This window comes from Anopheles coustani, unplaced genomic scaffold, assembly GCF_943734705.1.
Source record: "Anopheles coustani unplaced genomic scaffold, idAnoCousDA_361_x.2 scaffold_12_ctg1, whole genome shotgun sequence".
NCBI classification, from domain to species: Eukaryota; Metazoa; Arthropoda; class Insecta; order Diptera; family Culicidae; genus Anopheles; species Anopheles coustani.
The window spans coordinates 118317-134261 of NW_026525384.1; the positions used below are offsets into that span (position 1 = coordinate 118317).

The 15945-nt window shown below is 37.9% G+C and overlaps 3 protein-coding genes across 3 annotated transcripts; 1 reads left to right on the top strand and 2 right to left on the bottom strand.

Moving 5' to 3' along the window:
* The first annotated feature begins 1057 nt into the window (after positions 1-1057).
* Positions 1058-2485, top strand: LOC131271191 (uncharacterized). The gene is made up of 2 exons (XM_058272585.1): positions 1058-1217; positions 1283-2485. Exons 1-2 carry the CDS (start codon positions 1101-1103, stop codon positions 2417-2419), a joined length of 1254 nt encoding a protein of 417 aa, XP_058128568.1. The 5' UTR covers positions 1058-1100; the 3' UTR covers positions 2420-2485.
* Positions 2486-3012: 527 nt separating this feature from the next.
* LOC131271193 (superoxide dismutase [Cu-Zn]-like) lies at positions 3013-6187 on the bottom strand. Its single transcript, XM_058272586.1, has 2 exons — positions 6120-6187; positions 3013-3715 (listed from the first exon to the last, which is right to left on the bottom strand). Exons 1-2 carry the CDS (start codon positions 6185-6187, stop codon positions 3244-3246), a joined length of 540 nt encoding a protein of 179 aa, XP_058128569.1. The 3' UTR covers positions 3013-3243.
* Positions 6188-7281: 1094 nt separating this feature from the next.
* Positions 7282-10773, bottom strand: LOC131271231 (uncharacterized). Its single transcript, XM_058272630.1, has 6 exons — positions 10656-10773; positions 8718-9272; positions 8193-8635; positions 7969-8124; positions 7549-7852; positions 7282-7487 (listed from the first exon to the last, which is right to left on the bottom strand). Exons 1-6 carry the CDS (start codon positions 10771-10773, stop codon positions 7321-7323), a joined length of 1743 nt encoding a protein of 580 aa, XP_058128613.1. The 3' UTR covers positions 7282-7320.
* Positions 10774-15945: the final 5172 nt, after the last annotated feature.

Here is a 15945-nt window from a genome sequence, read left to right on the forward strand (position 1 = left end):
TTGAAACTCAATTTGATTCGTTTGATACATGCCGGAATCGATTCCGGAACTTAGGTTCGAATGGGTATAGGCAACAACCTTTTTTTTTTTTTTTGAATGAATGTTAACCAAAAAATTTTGGTTGAGCAAGATTTGGTTGCAAACTTTTCCGACAGATGGCGATACCATAGAATCTGCATATTGGCAGTGAAAGTTGGCGCCAACATTGGCAATGTGTGCAAGAACTTTAACGCCAAGAAGAGTCTTGTTGGAGCCGTAAGCATGAAGTGCAATTAATTGTTATCTGATGGCTTTCTTTTTTGGACTTAGCATCTGATGGACCTTTAGTCTATTAGTTATGTTGTGTAATGTACAGAACCGGAGTTGAAAGTTGCCTGGCGTCGAATGACTGGGAAGGTCAAAGTCGATAAAAGCTCTTGCACACATTGCCAATGTTGGCGCCAACTTTCACTGCCAATATGCAGATTCTATGGTATCGCCATCTGTCGGAAAAATTTGCAACCAAATCTTGCTCAACCAAAAAATTTTGGTTGCAACCTCGCCAATGTCAATTGGCTCGACAATTCAATATTACCTAGTACAGAAATGGTAAACAAACCAGTATACCAAGCGTAAACAACCAGTCGCATTCAAACACTACTGGTGTTTATTTTGAATGTAAAAACGAGTATAGAATGAAATTTACAACAATGTTGTCGTCGACTTGTCGACAACTTGCGGTGATACTTCACACATGAGCAATGCCAAGGCAAGCTATTTTGGCAGAAAAACAGAGGTTGTCAAGTATTGCTTTGCTATTACCTTGGCAGGCATTGCTCAGGTGTGCAAGAGTTTTAACATTCATTCAAAAAAAAAAAAAAAGGTTGTTGCCTATACCCATTCGAACCTAAGTTCCGGAATCGATTCCGGCATGTATCAAACGAATCAAATTGAGTTTCAAACAAATCAAATCTGATTCGAATCACTAGAATTCGTCTAGGGATCGAATCTTCGAATCTTCTGAATCCTTTTTCTGCCAACACTAAAAAACTGACAGATTGAACGCCGATAAACAGAATTCACATACACAAACATTAATTTGCACTCAGTTTAGAGCAACAATGATAGGAAGTACTACCGGTGCCATGGAAGTACTCGTACAACAGATAAGTGAAGGGCAGTATAATAAGATCAAAACAATAGTGAAAAAAGTATACATAAATGAAGATCCAGCAAAGGTACTTTACCGACCGAAAGGTGTTTTGATCGTCTCTATTGTAACATTCCTCTACATTCTTTACAGGAAGAAATAGTACCATGCCCGAATTGTTCGCAACGAAATCTCCATCGCATGGTCCGATATCTTTACCTTAATTTGAATGAGGCTATATTCAAATGCGAAGCTTCTGATTGCATGTATCCGTTTAGAAATTTCAAATATAAAAACTACGACGACAACACCGTGTACCAGTATCAGCAGCAGCCGACCCAAACAGCATCAAATCAATCGCTTGGAAGCCTACATCCTAATAATTTCTTTAAAGAATGCAACACGTATGAACCTTTGGACGAGCATATCGCATCGGTTGACTTTGATTTGGATTTTCTTTCATGTGTTAGTGAACCCCAGAAACATTCCGCATTGCCAGATATTTCAACAAACCACATACAGGAGCTCCAGCACTGTGGAAGCTTTACGGGATCGTTTGATACGCGGTTCATTGACGATATTCTACAGGAGCTTTTACCACCTTCATCTGATCATTTGACTAATTCATTACAGCCGACAACAGAATCTACGTTGCCACCGGAAGTTCCTCGTTCCACAGAGGTAAACATGTTTGAAAGCGTTCAAGTAACACAAACACATTCTACAGGCCGAAAGCTGGAAAAATGTTTGAAAGAATTTAAAAAACCACTCACAAATGATCCCGTATCCAAAACACCTTCACACCCAAAAACCGATGCACAACCATACAAGGTGGAAAATCTCTCTCCAACGAGACTAAGGATAAAGAAAATGGCTTCGCATAAGGGCAAAGATCAGCCCAAAGCGGCGCGCTACAGTGAACTAAACGTAATCCACCATGGTCAGGCAAATTGCATGAAGAAACTGCAAACTTCCGTAAAAGGCAAATCAATTAAACCATTAGAATTTCTGCATCATCTTAACACCCAACCGAAGCCAAAGAGGAACTCCAATCCAGCAAATGTGCAGAAGATGTTGAGTTTTATAAAGCGTAGTATGAAAAATCGTCAGCAAATAGATAGCACCTGTTCGAAAGTAAAAGAATGTAATGTTAACATAGATGCATCAACCTCCAACATACAATCATCAGGACGCATAACTAGTGATGAAATTATTATTATTAGACCAACAATCATTGAAGCCAAGCCAAGTCATACCGCGTCATCAAGTGGAATGGACCTATTGTTTTAATTGAGAGAATAATGTAATTTAAGCTTGCCTGATGATAATAAAACGAAGAACGGGGATGTATTTATTTTAAAAAAATCATATCTCATTTGTTGTAAGATGTAAACGTTCAGCAAAATATTCTTCGCGAGCAACTCCTATTATTGCACAAGCAATGCGATTTCCAGAATTACCCGTTGTTTTACTATAGTCATGGCCACCACGCCCCAAATCATCTTCAAATTCCGTTATGGACAGCGTCCTACCTATAACGCTGCGTTCACCTATTAGCGTTATTTTATGGTCGGCAATTTGTATCTTCGCAAGTCCAGTGCCATGCGCCACAATGTTTCCGAGATCACCGATGTGACAATTGGAATCTTCTGGTGCACCGTGATCATTACCATCCGGATTGTAGTGCGGTCCTGTTGAAAGGCAGCCTCGGGAGAAATCTCCAAACTCGTGAATATGGAGTCCATGCTTCCCGGGGCGAAGTCCCTCAACCGCACCGGTAATAGCCACTGATGCGCCCTAGAATCGAAAGGTAAACATCCAAAACCCAGTAATGCTTGTTTGTTTTGATTTACATTCCTTCAGAACACATTTTTGTAATTTAATTAATTCATTTTTATTCGCTCAAAATAGGATTTATCATAGATGACCACAGCTCGGCTCTCTGAACGCAGTGTCATACAGAGGTTTGAGAGTTTAAACAGAAAAACCCAGATAACCGAAATAGTTAGTACATATAGAGCTGAAGAGTAAAACAAATATAATGCATTCAATGGCGCGAACGAATGAATAATTCACTTGGTTATTGTTCGATAAGGAATGAATAAAGAACTGGTTTATGCTTTGCACATTCCAATGACACCGCAAGCCAATCGAGCACCGGCATTGCCGGTCGTTTTGCTGAGCTCGTGTCCTCCTAGGCCTAAATCATCCGGATCGGCGTGAACAACCAGTGAGCGGCCAACGACGTTCATCGCTCCACTCAACGTGATCTGGCTGACCGCAAGATCTACCTTCGCCTCACCGTCCGCATCAGCCACTATGTTACCCATGTCACCGGCGTGGCGCTCCTCGGCTTCCGGAGCACCATGCGTTTTACCGTGAGGATTGAAATGGGCGCCTGTGGACATGCAGCCATTCGTATTGTCGCCGAACTCGTGAATATGAAAACCATGATTGCCAGGTTTGAGACCGGTTACCGTACCGGTAACCTTCACTGGCTCCGATTCCGCCTGCAATGTTATGAATGGTTTGAGTAGAATTATTAGTTCGATTGCATGAGACGTTATCAAACAAACGCTTAATGTGCTAAAACATTATAGGAAATAACAGATCATTATAAATCTAGCCGTACAACTATTAGAAAGAGGCTCTCGAAGCCGCGCTACGAACGAGAGGTTTTTCTAAGCTATTTTAGCTTTCACTGCCAATATGCAGATTCTATGGTATCGCCATCTGTCGGAAAAGTTTGCAACCAAATCTTGCTCAACCAAAAAATTTTGGTTGCAACCTCGCCAATGTTTGACAATTCAATATTACCTAGTACAGAAATGGTAAACAACCCAGTATACCAAGCGTAAACAACCATTCGCATTCAAACACAACTGGTGTTGTTTATTTTTAATGTAAAAACGAGTATAGAATGAAATTTAAAACAATGTTGTCGTCGCCAACTTGTCGACAACTTGCGCTGATACTTCACACATGAGCAATGCCAAGGTAAGCTATTCTGACAGAAAAACAGAGGTTGTCAAGTATTGCTTTGGTATTACCTTGGCAGGCATTGCTCAGGTGTGCAAGAGTTTTTACATCCAACTTGGCCACACCTGCCTCCTTAACACTAGAATCCAAATTGGGGTCATTTTGACCCTAACGCAGTTTTCGATTTTAATATCTCGAAAACGGCTGAATATTTTTTCATAAAAAAATAAGGCTTTTCTTAAAATCCAGAGCTATATCTAAAACAAAAATTCATTTCAAAATTCAGATTTTTCTGTTTGATCAGTTCCGAGAACCAACTTGACTATACCTAGAATGCTTTTTAGGGGTCATTTTGACCCCTACTTGTAAAACGCTATAACTTCACTATTTTTCAAAAATTTTCAAATCCGTAAACTGTTACTTTTTAGTATATTTGTTGACTATCTTTTGACGTTTTTGGTTTTTCGATGCATTTCTTCATAATTCCGCTAGCTCGGTGTATAGCAAAAGCGGTCGAAATTGCGTTTTTTCAGCTTTTATTCATTCAAAACCTCTAATGTAAATCTAGAAAAAAAGTGTGCGCTAAAAATTTAGTATGTTGAGCAACATTTAAAAAATAAATTAATATTTTTGCCATTACAAATGACTCCAGAAATTGACCTCAAAGATTAAAAATAACGCCAATTCCCATAGTAACGCATCGCGCATAACGCTTCGAAATGCTCGCGCACGGAATAACGGAACAAAGCGCAGAACGGAAACTACCTATGGAAAATGTTAAAATCCACAACTTCATGATCAATTTGTGGCGTTGTTTGTTAATTTAAAAATATGGAATATATCAACATCATAGCGCACACTTTTTTCTGAATTTACATGATACATTTTGAAAGAATAAAAGTTGAAAAGGATTTTAATTCGACTCATACCGATCTTTTTTGCTATACACCGAGCTAGCGCAATGATGAAGGGGTACATCAAAAAATTAAAAACGCCAAAAGATAGTCAATAAATATACTAAAACTTAACAGTTTACGGATTTGGAAAATCTTCAAAAATAGTGAAGTTATAGCGTTTTCAAAATAGGGGTCAAAATGACCCCTAAAAAGCATTCGGGCAAGTTTCCAAAGCAATGTATTCTAGTGTTAAGGGCTTACAAGACCGTTTCCCTTATGTACGTGGATAGTCAGCCCGGTTGACAGAAATTGACATTGTTGCTGGTACTATGTAGTTCCAGCAAGAGTCCCAGCAATCTGCCATGGAAAAACTTGCTGGTACTACATGACAGCTGCAAAAAAATTGAATTTTTGTCAACCGGGAGTCCTTTCGTACAGGGGATGGTCGGTTGGATTTCAAACCCCCGGTTGGGTTCCCGGTTGACAGAAATTGACATTGTTGCTGGTACTATGTAGTTCCAGCAAGAGTCCCAGCAATCTGCCATGGAAAAACTTGCTGGTACTACATGACAGCTGCAAAAAATTTGAATTTTTGTCAACCGGGTATTGTACCAGTTTCTCTGCTGCACAGCACGTGAAACCGGGTACTGCAACCTTTGCAAACAGTTAAATGTTGTCAGTTAGTCAGTCAACTGTCAAAATGTGCGTAAATGTTTTTTCGGTCGTCGAGTGACAAAAAGATTTGCAAAAATGTGCGCACCTGGTATTGAATTCAAGCGCATGAAATATAATTGTTTGCGATGATGTTTAATATTTGTTCCAAAGATTTCGGTGAACACATTACCTCTCTGCTACTTTTTACAGTTTGGTTAATAATCGCCATTCACATTATTGAAACAAACAGAACCGTGCAGCGATTGCTACCAATTTCGAACGCTTGTAAATCTGGAGACCGCTACATTGCTCAGCAATCAGCTGTGCCAAAACAAAGAATAAAAATCATAACACATACAAACAAACACAGGTCCAATAAGAGTGAAAGACATAGCACATTTGAGGCATGCTCTTTTTGCACACAGCAGAAAGCATTGAAAGAGAATCCTCAACACGCATACAATGCATATGCCTTCCGCTTCACGCACACCTTCAACCGGTTTTTATTTCGCGTTAACAGCAAATGCATGACCCAATGAGGAAGAAAGAGTCAGGGCATAGCATCAATAGCAGCTATCTCGATCTTGTCCACAGTAGAGTTTCGTGGAGATGGGATTCTCCCTACCCCTCGCCTGTAAAATGAACTGATTCGAGCAAAACCGTTCGCTGGGTTGTTTCAAGATCAGCAATTTTACCGAAAGTAAGATTTTCCGGGCTACTTGATTTTTACGAAATGTTACCGTGTGGAAAAATGACTAAAACAGCTAATTTGCTAATAATTTTTATGGACCAATTTTTACGGCACACCCTTCAAATTAATGATCTTATTCAATTAATTACCGATTCACAAACAACCATCATCATCATCATCAATTACCGATTCCCTGGCGTATTAAATGTCAAATTCCCGATTCGCGAAATGTAAGGCAAAAATATAGGAGCTCGGAAAACTGTTCTATATGTTGAAAAATCTTCAAATTTTAGTGTCAGCCGGACTCGACCCATACAAAAATGAGTTTTTTGTTCGCGTTGAGGAGTTTTTGAGCGAAATTGTTAGAAATGTCTAGTGGGTTCATTGAATTTACAGATTTTTTATTTGTTTTTTCGAATTCCACCCCAGTTAAAACTGTATATTTACATCTAAGCATAACAAATACAGCGAAGCGTTTGATTCGTACTACAAGACTAAACCTAATTATGATAAGCCCAGAGATGTTGTTACTGGCCGTCCACACGGCATCGTAGCGTAGCGATTTTGACACTCCATCGTAGTGTCAACTATTTTATATGGTCGTGGCTATGGCCTCTCGACCATCATTTACACTACGACGGAGTGTCAAAATCGCTACGCTACGATGCATTCGATGTGGACGCTGCCTTATAGCATGTTTTTTTCTCGCTCGATATCTAGAATTTTATAGTAAACAATAAATAAAAAACATCAATGATGATAAAATAAGACAATGAAAGAAGACAAAATAAAAACTGTGGAGGGTTTTCCAATATAAGGTAATAAATAGTTAGTCTATAGAGATTTTGCAAACCATTTTGGCAGACTGGTGGGTTATTCGAGCAGTAAACTCTCGACAAGATATTTGCTCTAGCACCAATCAGTCTTGTAAATTGAACGACACGTTACGTATTTTAAGCATGCGGACTTCACTAGCGAGCTTTACATTGGAAGTGGTGTTTTTTACGAGGAATACCAGTTGGACCATCGGTCAATTCACAGATATGCAATCCAATCCTCTTCAATGGGTGACATTTGGTCTTCGGATTTCCCCACCGACCGTTGAATTTCATCCATTTTGGCTGCGTGGTACTTCGTCCTGAAATCGATAGAAATTTATGTTTGTTTCAAACTCGTAAGCCAGGTTTATATGGATTTACCGCTTGGGTTTTTTTCGTGGATGATTTCTACATTTCTCCACGTAGACCAGGGCAACCCAAAACCATTGATGTCGTAGAGACGAGGGACACGAACGAACTTATGTTTGCCTGGTGCAGTCCATAGACCATGAGATCCTTCCGCGGCAAATAGTACTGGATGGTTTCCAGATGTGACAACAGTTTTAGGAAATGAGGGTTGTTGCAAAATTCCCTTTCTTGTTTCTTGTCTATGGTATTCGAATGTTCCAGTAAGCCTTTCGTAGGAATAGAAAGCTCCCGCATCATGTGCCGACACGTACATCTCCTTAGGGTCGTAGGTAGTTGGATTTTTGACAAATAGAAAATAAAAGTAAGAAATAGAATAAAAAGTTTTAAAAGATACGAAAAATATAATTTAGTTAGATATTTATATGTCATTACATCAGGTTCCTTCCGTCCTCGGAAGAAAAGACTCATATGCTCCCAGTCTCCAACGTGGCTTCCAAACTCCTTCGTTGTGCCTAAACATATTCCAAATATTAGCGGTATTGGCCATGGCCCGAATGGTCCTAAATCGATGGTACATATTACTTTGCCCTGGAATAAAAAGATTCTATAAATGTAATTCTGTGCGTATATAGTCCATTCGTGTAAATCAATCATACCTGACTATACGGGTAGAACATCCAATAAGTGACGTGAAAGTGGGGATAATCTGAGGAAATTTCATTTTCATTATCGTAAGTGTCATGTCTTCGCTCTGTTATTGTCTCCCATTCTTGGTTTTCTTCGCTTTGCGGCGTATTTTCTATCGATTCATCTAAGTTCATGTTGAATGTATTTTCACTTGTTCCATCTTCAAAATTGAAACCCCCTTTCTTGGCAGTGGCTAATTCATCGTTTTCACGCAGATGTGACCTTATAGTGGTATCAGTTACTTGCTCAGCACTTTCTAGAATCTCGCGTTTTTTCCGAATCAACCGAATACTTTTTTCTACCGCATTGATTGTTTTCCGCAGGTTTGGTTGTAATTCAAATATATTCTTTGGAGTTGAAGAATAAAGTTTCCGCTTCAACGACGGTCGATCCTTTGCAGTATATGTAACTTCTGAAATAGACAAAAACACAACCAAAGCAATGTAATTAGACTTTTAGATGAATGCAGCGTGGCTATCGGCCATTGATCGTACCATTTTCTTTATAATTAATATTATGAAATATGGGGGTTGATGGGTATGACACCGTCGTTGCTGGCAATGAAAATGGCAAACTTATCTCAAGTGTATTTTGCAGACCACTTGGGGGTTGTTTGCACGTACTGATCACTGCATAAATTGGCACATTTTCTTTTAGTGGGTTTTGTCCATACAGGAACGATTCCTTGTCTGCAATCAGTTCATTGATGTTGCTATTGGTCACCAGGTACCAGCTTTTTGACTCGTTGCCAATCGGGAAATCAAACAGCAGATCAAGAGAAACTGAGGGATCCTTGAAGTTACGTTTATTCCGAAAGCGCCCTTGGTGTAGTTGAATAACAGGATCATAATAGGAAAGTTCATTGGCTAACCTACTATCGTAGCTGTCCAGATCATCAAGTTCAGTAATTTCATTGCCTGGGTATACTGTCGTCACTTTTGCCTCCTCGGCATGGACATACTGAAGAAATTTAGATACGTCACCGGGCATATATTTTTCATTTGGTGCCAGCCATACTAATGGAGCCCATTGTTTCACTAATGTTTCGACTGAAAATATAAGAAAATATAATAATTCTATAGGTTGAAAATATTTAAAATACCAAGTATTTTAGAATAAAAACTCAATTTTTACAATACTATTATGAGTTACGACTTGCTTGTCTATGTGTAAACAGTAAAATAGAAGAAAAATGGAAAATGTATGCAATATGTATTTTGATTTCCAACTCGTTGATCTATAATTTATGAACATGAGTACGTATTTTGGATGGTATAATTTAAAAGTTGTACAATGCAACTTTTTTATATTTTGAGAATTAAACTACTGGTGTTTCACCAATGACAAAGTGTAAAAAATTCTGAATAATTCTATTTTCAGAAATATTACTATTCAGTTCACAGCATAATTGGTAAAATGGTAAATGGGGCCCGGGCTAGATTCTCCTCTTGAAATGAATAGACACAATTTTAACAAACCCACCGTAATTTTTAGCTTATAATAGTATTAAATCAGTCTTCCATTGAGCACCTTCCCGCTTATTTGGATGCGAAATATTCAGCTCAGTAATATGCTCAAATAAAATGATACATTTCGAGTGCCAAAACTATTCTTATACTATTTTGATATTACAGTCCATAAATTATTGCCACTGCAGGGGAGCGTCTTTTTTATACATTTCGAAACTACGAAAAAAATATGAAATTTGTTAATTTATCTATCTTATCTTCTAAAGTTAAAAGATATGTAGCAGTAGCACTTTTTGATAAATAGCTATTCTTATGTGGAACGTAGTCCAAAAGAGAAAATATATTCCTTTCCGCTGAAGCTATGATAAACCATATCAGAAAATTTGAGGAAATATACTAAAACCCAGATCCTCGCTGGATTCCATTGTACATGGCCTTTTTCATGTTTTATATATGGGCATCTCAAGGATACAAGTCCCTGGTATTCTTTGAGTAAAAAAGTTGCTTGCCTTACCACGCGGTGTGAAAGAGCTATTTTATTTGCAGTATCTTCAGCCACATTCACACAGCTGAAAATCACATGACCGCGCGTAAGCACCGACACACTCAGGTTTCTCAAACTTTCACTTATTTCTGCGGGCAGTCTGGCAGGTTTACGAATCGACATAAGGCAGAGCTTAATATGGACCCAAAGTCAAGTTCATAGCCATCCGGTTGAGAAAGAAAAACTAAATACAGCTACTACAGACTCTTTGGCGAGATTAACCTATGCATTCGCCACCGGGAACCGACCGGGGCAATCAAGGAAAGAAGGACTAATCAAGCGTGTAGAGAAAAGTTGCAAGCGTTGCCTGAAGCAAGTAAGTGAAAGGAGTAACGTCTGGTGCTAAATGGACGAAATCCATTAACGTGTGTAAACCAAACATCCAAAACCTGGCTTTCCTTATTAACTACTGCACCTACCTATATCTCGCTCCGACAGGTGCTTCAAGTCTTCGCTTTCTAATGAGAGACATTTTAGTGCTGATAGTAGTCCAAAAAAACATATACATAAGCCGTTGAACGGTTTCACAGAGTTCATGATCCCGATGAAGGAACGCGAACTTCAACGCAGATTGGGTTTCGGACGCGTAGGGTTTCTTCAGCCACCGTTTTCACCATAAGGTAATTTAAATAAGCACTGATGCCTACACTTTAGCCACTGCCAAATTTTAACTACTCATCTATTGTAGCACAAAACTGCAGCTGCACTGCTGTATTGTTGCATATACATACAACAGGAAGGCACAGAACAATAACAGTAGAAACAATAATTTCAACACTTTGTCATGTTTTAACCTTTAGCTGTTGAATGCATATCACACAAACTAACAATGGAATTAAAGAAAGATTAAGTTTTGCTATTTACATAACTTTTGTCAACTGCAAGCAACGTTAAATTACTCGTTATTATATATTACACATACGAATCAAAACGTACAACATTTATCTCCTTTAATGCATGACGATGTGCTTTACTGTTATTAATTACTTCCAACCTTTTACTGACTAATAACCAGGTTGAATATATGACAATATTCAGGACAAGAATCGCACACATCACGCTAACAGGTGTATATAGCATTGTAAGATCATTCTAGCAAATACACTGAGCACTATAATAAAAATACATATCGCTGTTTGCAAAAAAAAGAGTTATTTGTTACACTGTTACTCTGGTTATTTTTTTATTGGTGGTTTGCCTCCATAATCCGAAGATCATTAGAGTTGAACCACTAGAACGCCACTGCACTATCATGCAATAAACTATTTCATTTAAACGTTCGCCAAAGTAATGAGATCGTTATGTACCGTTTCCTGCTGTTTCCCGTTTCCCGCTAATAAGCACACGTAACTTTTGAAATGCATTCCGTACATGGAAGCACATTCGAAAGCGGTGAAAACAATTACCGGCATGGGATAGTTTAGTGGGACCTTAAATTCCACTCGGCGCAAACGAGCAAAGACTGCAGCAGCATGTTCGACTGCGCAAGCAGCATGACGTTTGTGATTAGCGAAGGCTCCATATACGTATGGGCAGTCCTCAGTAAAAAAAAGCTATGCGAATCGGCACTACCAGCCACCGCTGGCAACTAATTCACTGCGGTAGGAACAGAACGAAACGCCAAAAGCGCACGACCGAGCCTATGAAAGTCACCGCAAACACTGACGGACATTTGAGCCATCAGGCAGAAAACATGCTCTCAGGCGCATAAACATCAGCTGATGCTTTGAACCAGGGGTCGGCAAACGGTTTCCTACAATGAAGATATGGTTTCCCCGTGGGGAAATACAAAATCAACGTGGAGATGTTTGTTTTCTTTGATAAACGGAATATGGCCAGCATTAAATTATATGTTTAAACATTTGTAACACATTCTACAGTAACTACCGCTTCGAATTGTCTTCGACGAATGATAGAAAACAAATAATTTTAGTTTTTCTTTGAAATTCCTGTACGGCACGAACACTTTTGAAAAGAATTATTTTGCTTGAAGAGCCCTGTTTAGTTTGTTTGCTTTTCACTCCATTCGTTTCTTTGGCACACTCTTTCGTTCATGTAGGTAAAGTCAACGAATGAAAAGCAAAGTGGAGTGGGGAAACAAACGTAGCGGGGAATGCAACGGTATTTGGAAGTTTTCAAACTTGTTTTGAAGTGTACTTTCACCGTTCGGTCCGCCAAATATACTGCAAATACTAATAAATGGAATAGAAAGGTTAAAAAGTTTGCTTAATGAACGTGTTTGCAAAAGTGTGTTCTTAAATGTTCGTTTTATAAAAACATAAGAGCATTTTACTAAAATGCCAATTATCGAAAGAATACGGAGCGTATGCGGTTTATTCGAAAATAACGGATAGCGCAAAGTGTGAAGACCGAAAAGTGATGAAAGATGCAGCGTGCGCATGTTGGACGTGGGGATGGATTCCTCGTGTAGAAGAGCTAGGGGCAATATGTACTTTGTAACAAATGCGCACTAGATTATTGACCCCTAAACTTCGTCAAATTTTTATCAAGTATTTACACCAACAGGGCTAGTGATCACTTCGAATCCAGCTTCCTGTTCGCAAGCTAATCATCCGATATAGACCACTATTGATCCTTAGGACCTAATGAAATGCTTAGGAACCACATTTTATACTAATTCCAACTTATTTACTCCCATCATTTGGTGTTCCTACTAAAACGTCCAAACAATAAGACTTACAAATAAATTCAATTAAAATCCCCAAATATTTCTCACCAGGCGATGTGTATTGCAACCCTGTTCCTCTATGATCGGAGTAATTTACTCTCATCGATCTACTCTGCTCGTTTGGAAGTAATTCAAGAGCTTCGAATACATAACAGTTTTGTGTTCGCTCTTGAGCTACTTTAACGTACTGTGATGTAGCAATCATGAGGCCACCGGACCAAAGCGTAGGCATCGACGGCCAAAAGAAAAGTACCGATCAGTCGGCACCTTGCGATTAACATACGCATATTTTCGGAGCAATAAACTCTATGCATGGTGTCAATGTGCCATATGGCTTAGCATTGAAAATCCCTTAAGCATCATCAAACTTTTGAAACCCTTCTGCGTGTAGTTTAGCAGGCCAGGTGCCCGATTTCGCAATGGTAATTGTAAATATGAAATGCCATAAGGATGTTTTATTTAAAAAATGGTCTGGGCGGTTTCTTCATAGAACTTTATAACTTTTTGTTAGGGTAATAAAAGTAGGTTTAAAAAGAGACTATTATAGCGTTGGCTGTATATTCAAAACAAAACTATGCCCTCCAACATTCACCCATTCAGGCTATGCCTAGTAGGCATACCGGTTTTAGTGACCTCATTTCGATTAGAAGAGCTTTTGTATTATTCTTTTAGGCTATTTTTTAGGTATTCTATTTTCTCGATTTTGTTTTTTGAATTTTCATTTTCAAAGACATTGCGTCTAGATACATTTTATAGTCACATAATATAACTTACTAGATGCTACACAAAACCTATTTGATTTATCTTTATTCTGATACGGTCGTAACGAACAATCGGAATTCCGTTCATTCTGCATGGTAACGATAATTGCGATCGGTACGACATGGCATACATCCCGAGCCAGATGCTGCTCACCTTGACCTATACAAGAAGTATATATTTATAAGTATGATGGGATGTTTAAATTAACATTTTTGATGACTATAACTTCCCCTACATTCTTTCAATGCGTATATGTTAACAAAAAAAAAATTAAATGGATAAAAACGTCCATAATAAGTTATCCTAGCCATGTGTCGCGATTTAATCGAGTAGTTCGGAAATTCGAAACTAATTTTATTTTGCTTCTGTATCAGGATATTTAAATCTCAATGTCATCAAGAAAATTTCAAAACCTCCAAAATGTGTGTTTGTTCGTTTTCATCTGTTTCTTGCAAAACCATTCGAAACCAATAGATTTCAACATTGTAATTCATTGAACGTTTCTTAGCCTGGTTTAAGCCGTTGGCATACAACATTTAAAATTAATAATTTGGCATACAACATTTAAAAGCTAACTTTTTGAGTAAAATCGAATTAAATGGCAAATGAGAATTTAAATTGTAACAGTTTTAAAAACAAGGTTTGGTGCGAACTTTACTTAATTGTTTGTTTTAGTCGTTGTATGGTTTAACCATAGTATAATCATACAGTGTCGATGCTTGAAATATTTTCGCCGGAAGTAAGCGTTTACAGAGAAAGTTAAATGGTAGATTTGCCTATCTCGTCGAATAGGTGTAGCGGTTAAACCTGATTCACTGCAATATACACCAGCCTCGAAAGTCTCCTTCGTCTGTAGCACAGGTAGGGTCAATAACATGGAAAACATGTTTAACGACAGTTCTCTGCATTCAACCGAATGATACAAAATAAGTTGAGGGTATCCGTGAATGCTAACCTTCTACTTGAAATCCATTTTTCATGTACCATTACTTTGCTTCATTTGATATATCACAAAATATACAACATAATTTTCCCTACCCAATCTGATTGTTCATAAGCAAATAAAATAATTAAACAGGAAAAAGACCGTATTGATCGCACCGCTCTGCAATATTCTGCACCGCTTTCAAAGAGCTTTTTCGTACTCTGAATATGTTACTATAGCGCTAAGTTAAGTAGCCCAAAGTAAACTTCATTAGACAAAATATATCAAATTATTTTGATCATCACTATTTGTTCAGTTCAATGGAATAAAAGATGGTATTAATACGATAATTTAAATAGCAATACGACCAGACCCTCCTTTCTGAATAAATAGAAACAACATTTTGAATAAATCTGATAAATACATACCTAAATGAAGAGTGTTATTACAAAACAATTGTTCAATAAATGGCACCCTATGCTATTTAGTATAACATACAATTACATCATAGAAAAACAAACGCAATGTGTTTAGTTTTTTTTCTTGTTTCCTTTCTGGTACTTTCTTGACTTGCCGCCAGGCCGGCGAAATTCCGTTTTTTCGAGTACCGTTAACTAATGTTATATAACCTCTTGAATTAGGTATGGACAGTGGTATTTACAGCAAAAAAAAAAAAGACCTACGAAACAGAATTCCAAAATTAGTTAAGTGGCAAACCTTTTTTCTGCACAATATACTGTTTCCATAATTGCACCGTTTTCTTCAATCAGAAGATCATTGAAGTTATTGGCCTAGCTAAATTTGAGTTAAACTCTGTAAAAAACTTTTATGAAACATTAGTTATCGAAATTACATATTTGTAGTTTTAAAAAATACGATGAATTTAAATCTACTTAGTTAATGTACCAAGTAATAAATTCAAGCAGCGCTATTGCGGAAGTGCGAATAAAAATTAAATTGTTATTCCAGGCAACCATTACATTTCCAAATTGCAGTTCACTTTTAAACGTCTAATTCACATCGATTAGACACCATGCATTACGCCACACCTTCCGGACATTTGGTGTTTACTGTGGCTTACCAACTAGTAGGGGTTAGTCGAGGAAATAAAACTAGCCAGTGGAACGGTGCTGCTAATGTAATGTAAGCTAACCAAAGGGTCACACATAAGGCAGCAAAAACACATAATACCATGTGAGATGCAATAGTTTCAGGTGCGAAACATTTACGCATGCTGAACTTTAAACGAATTTTATTACTTGAAACAAAAAACATTCATAATTATTTGTTCAATGTGTTTAGAATGTTAACTGTGTATTTGCACTTGAATGAT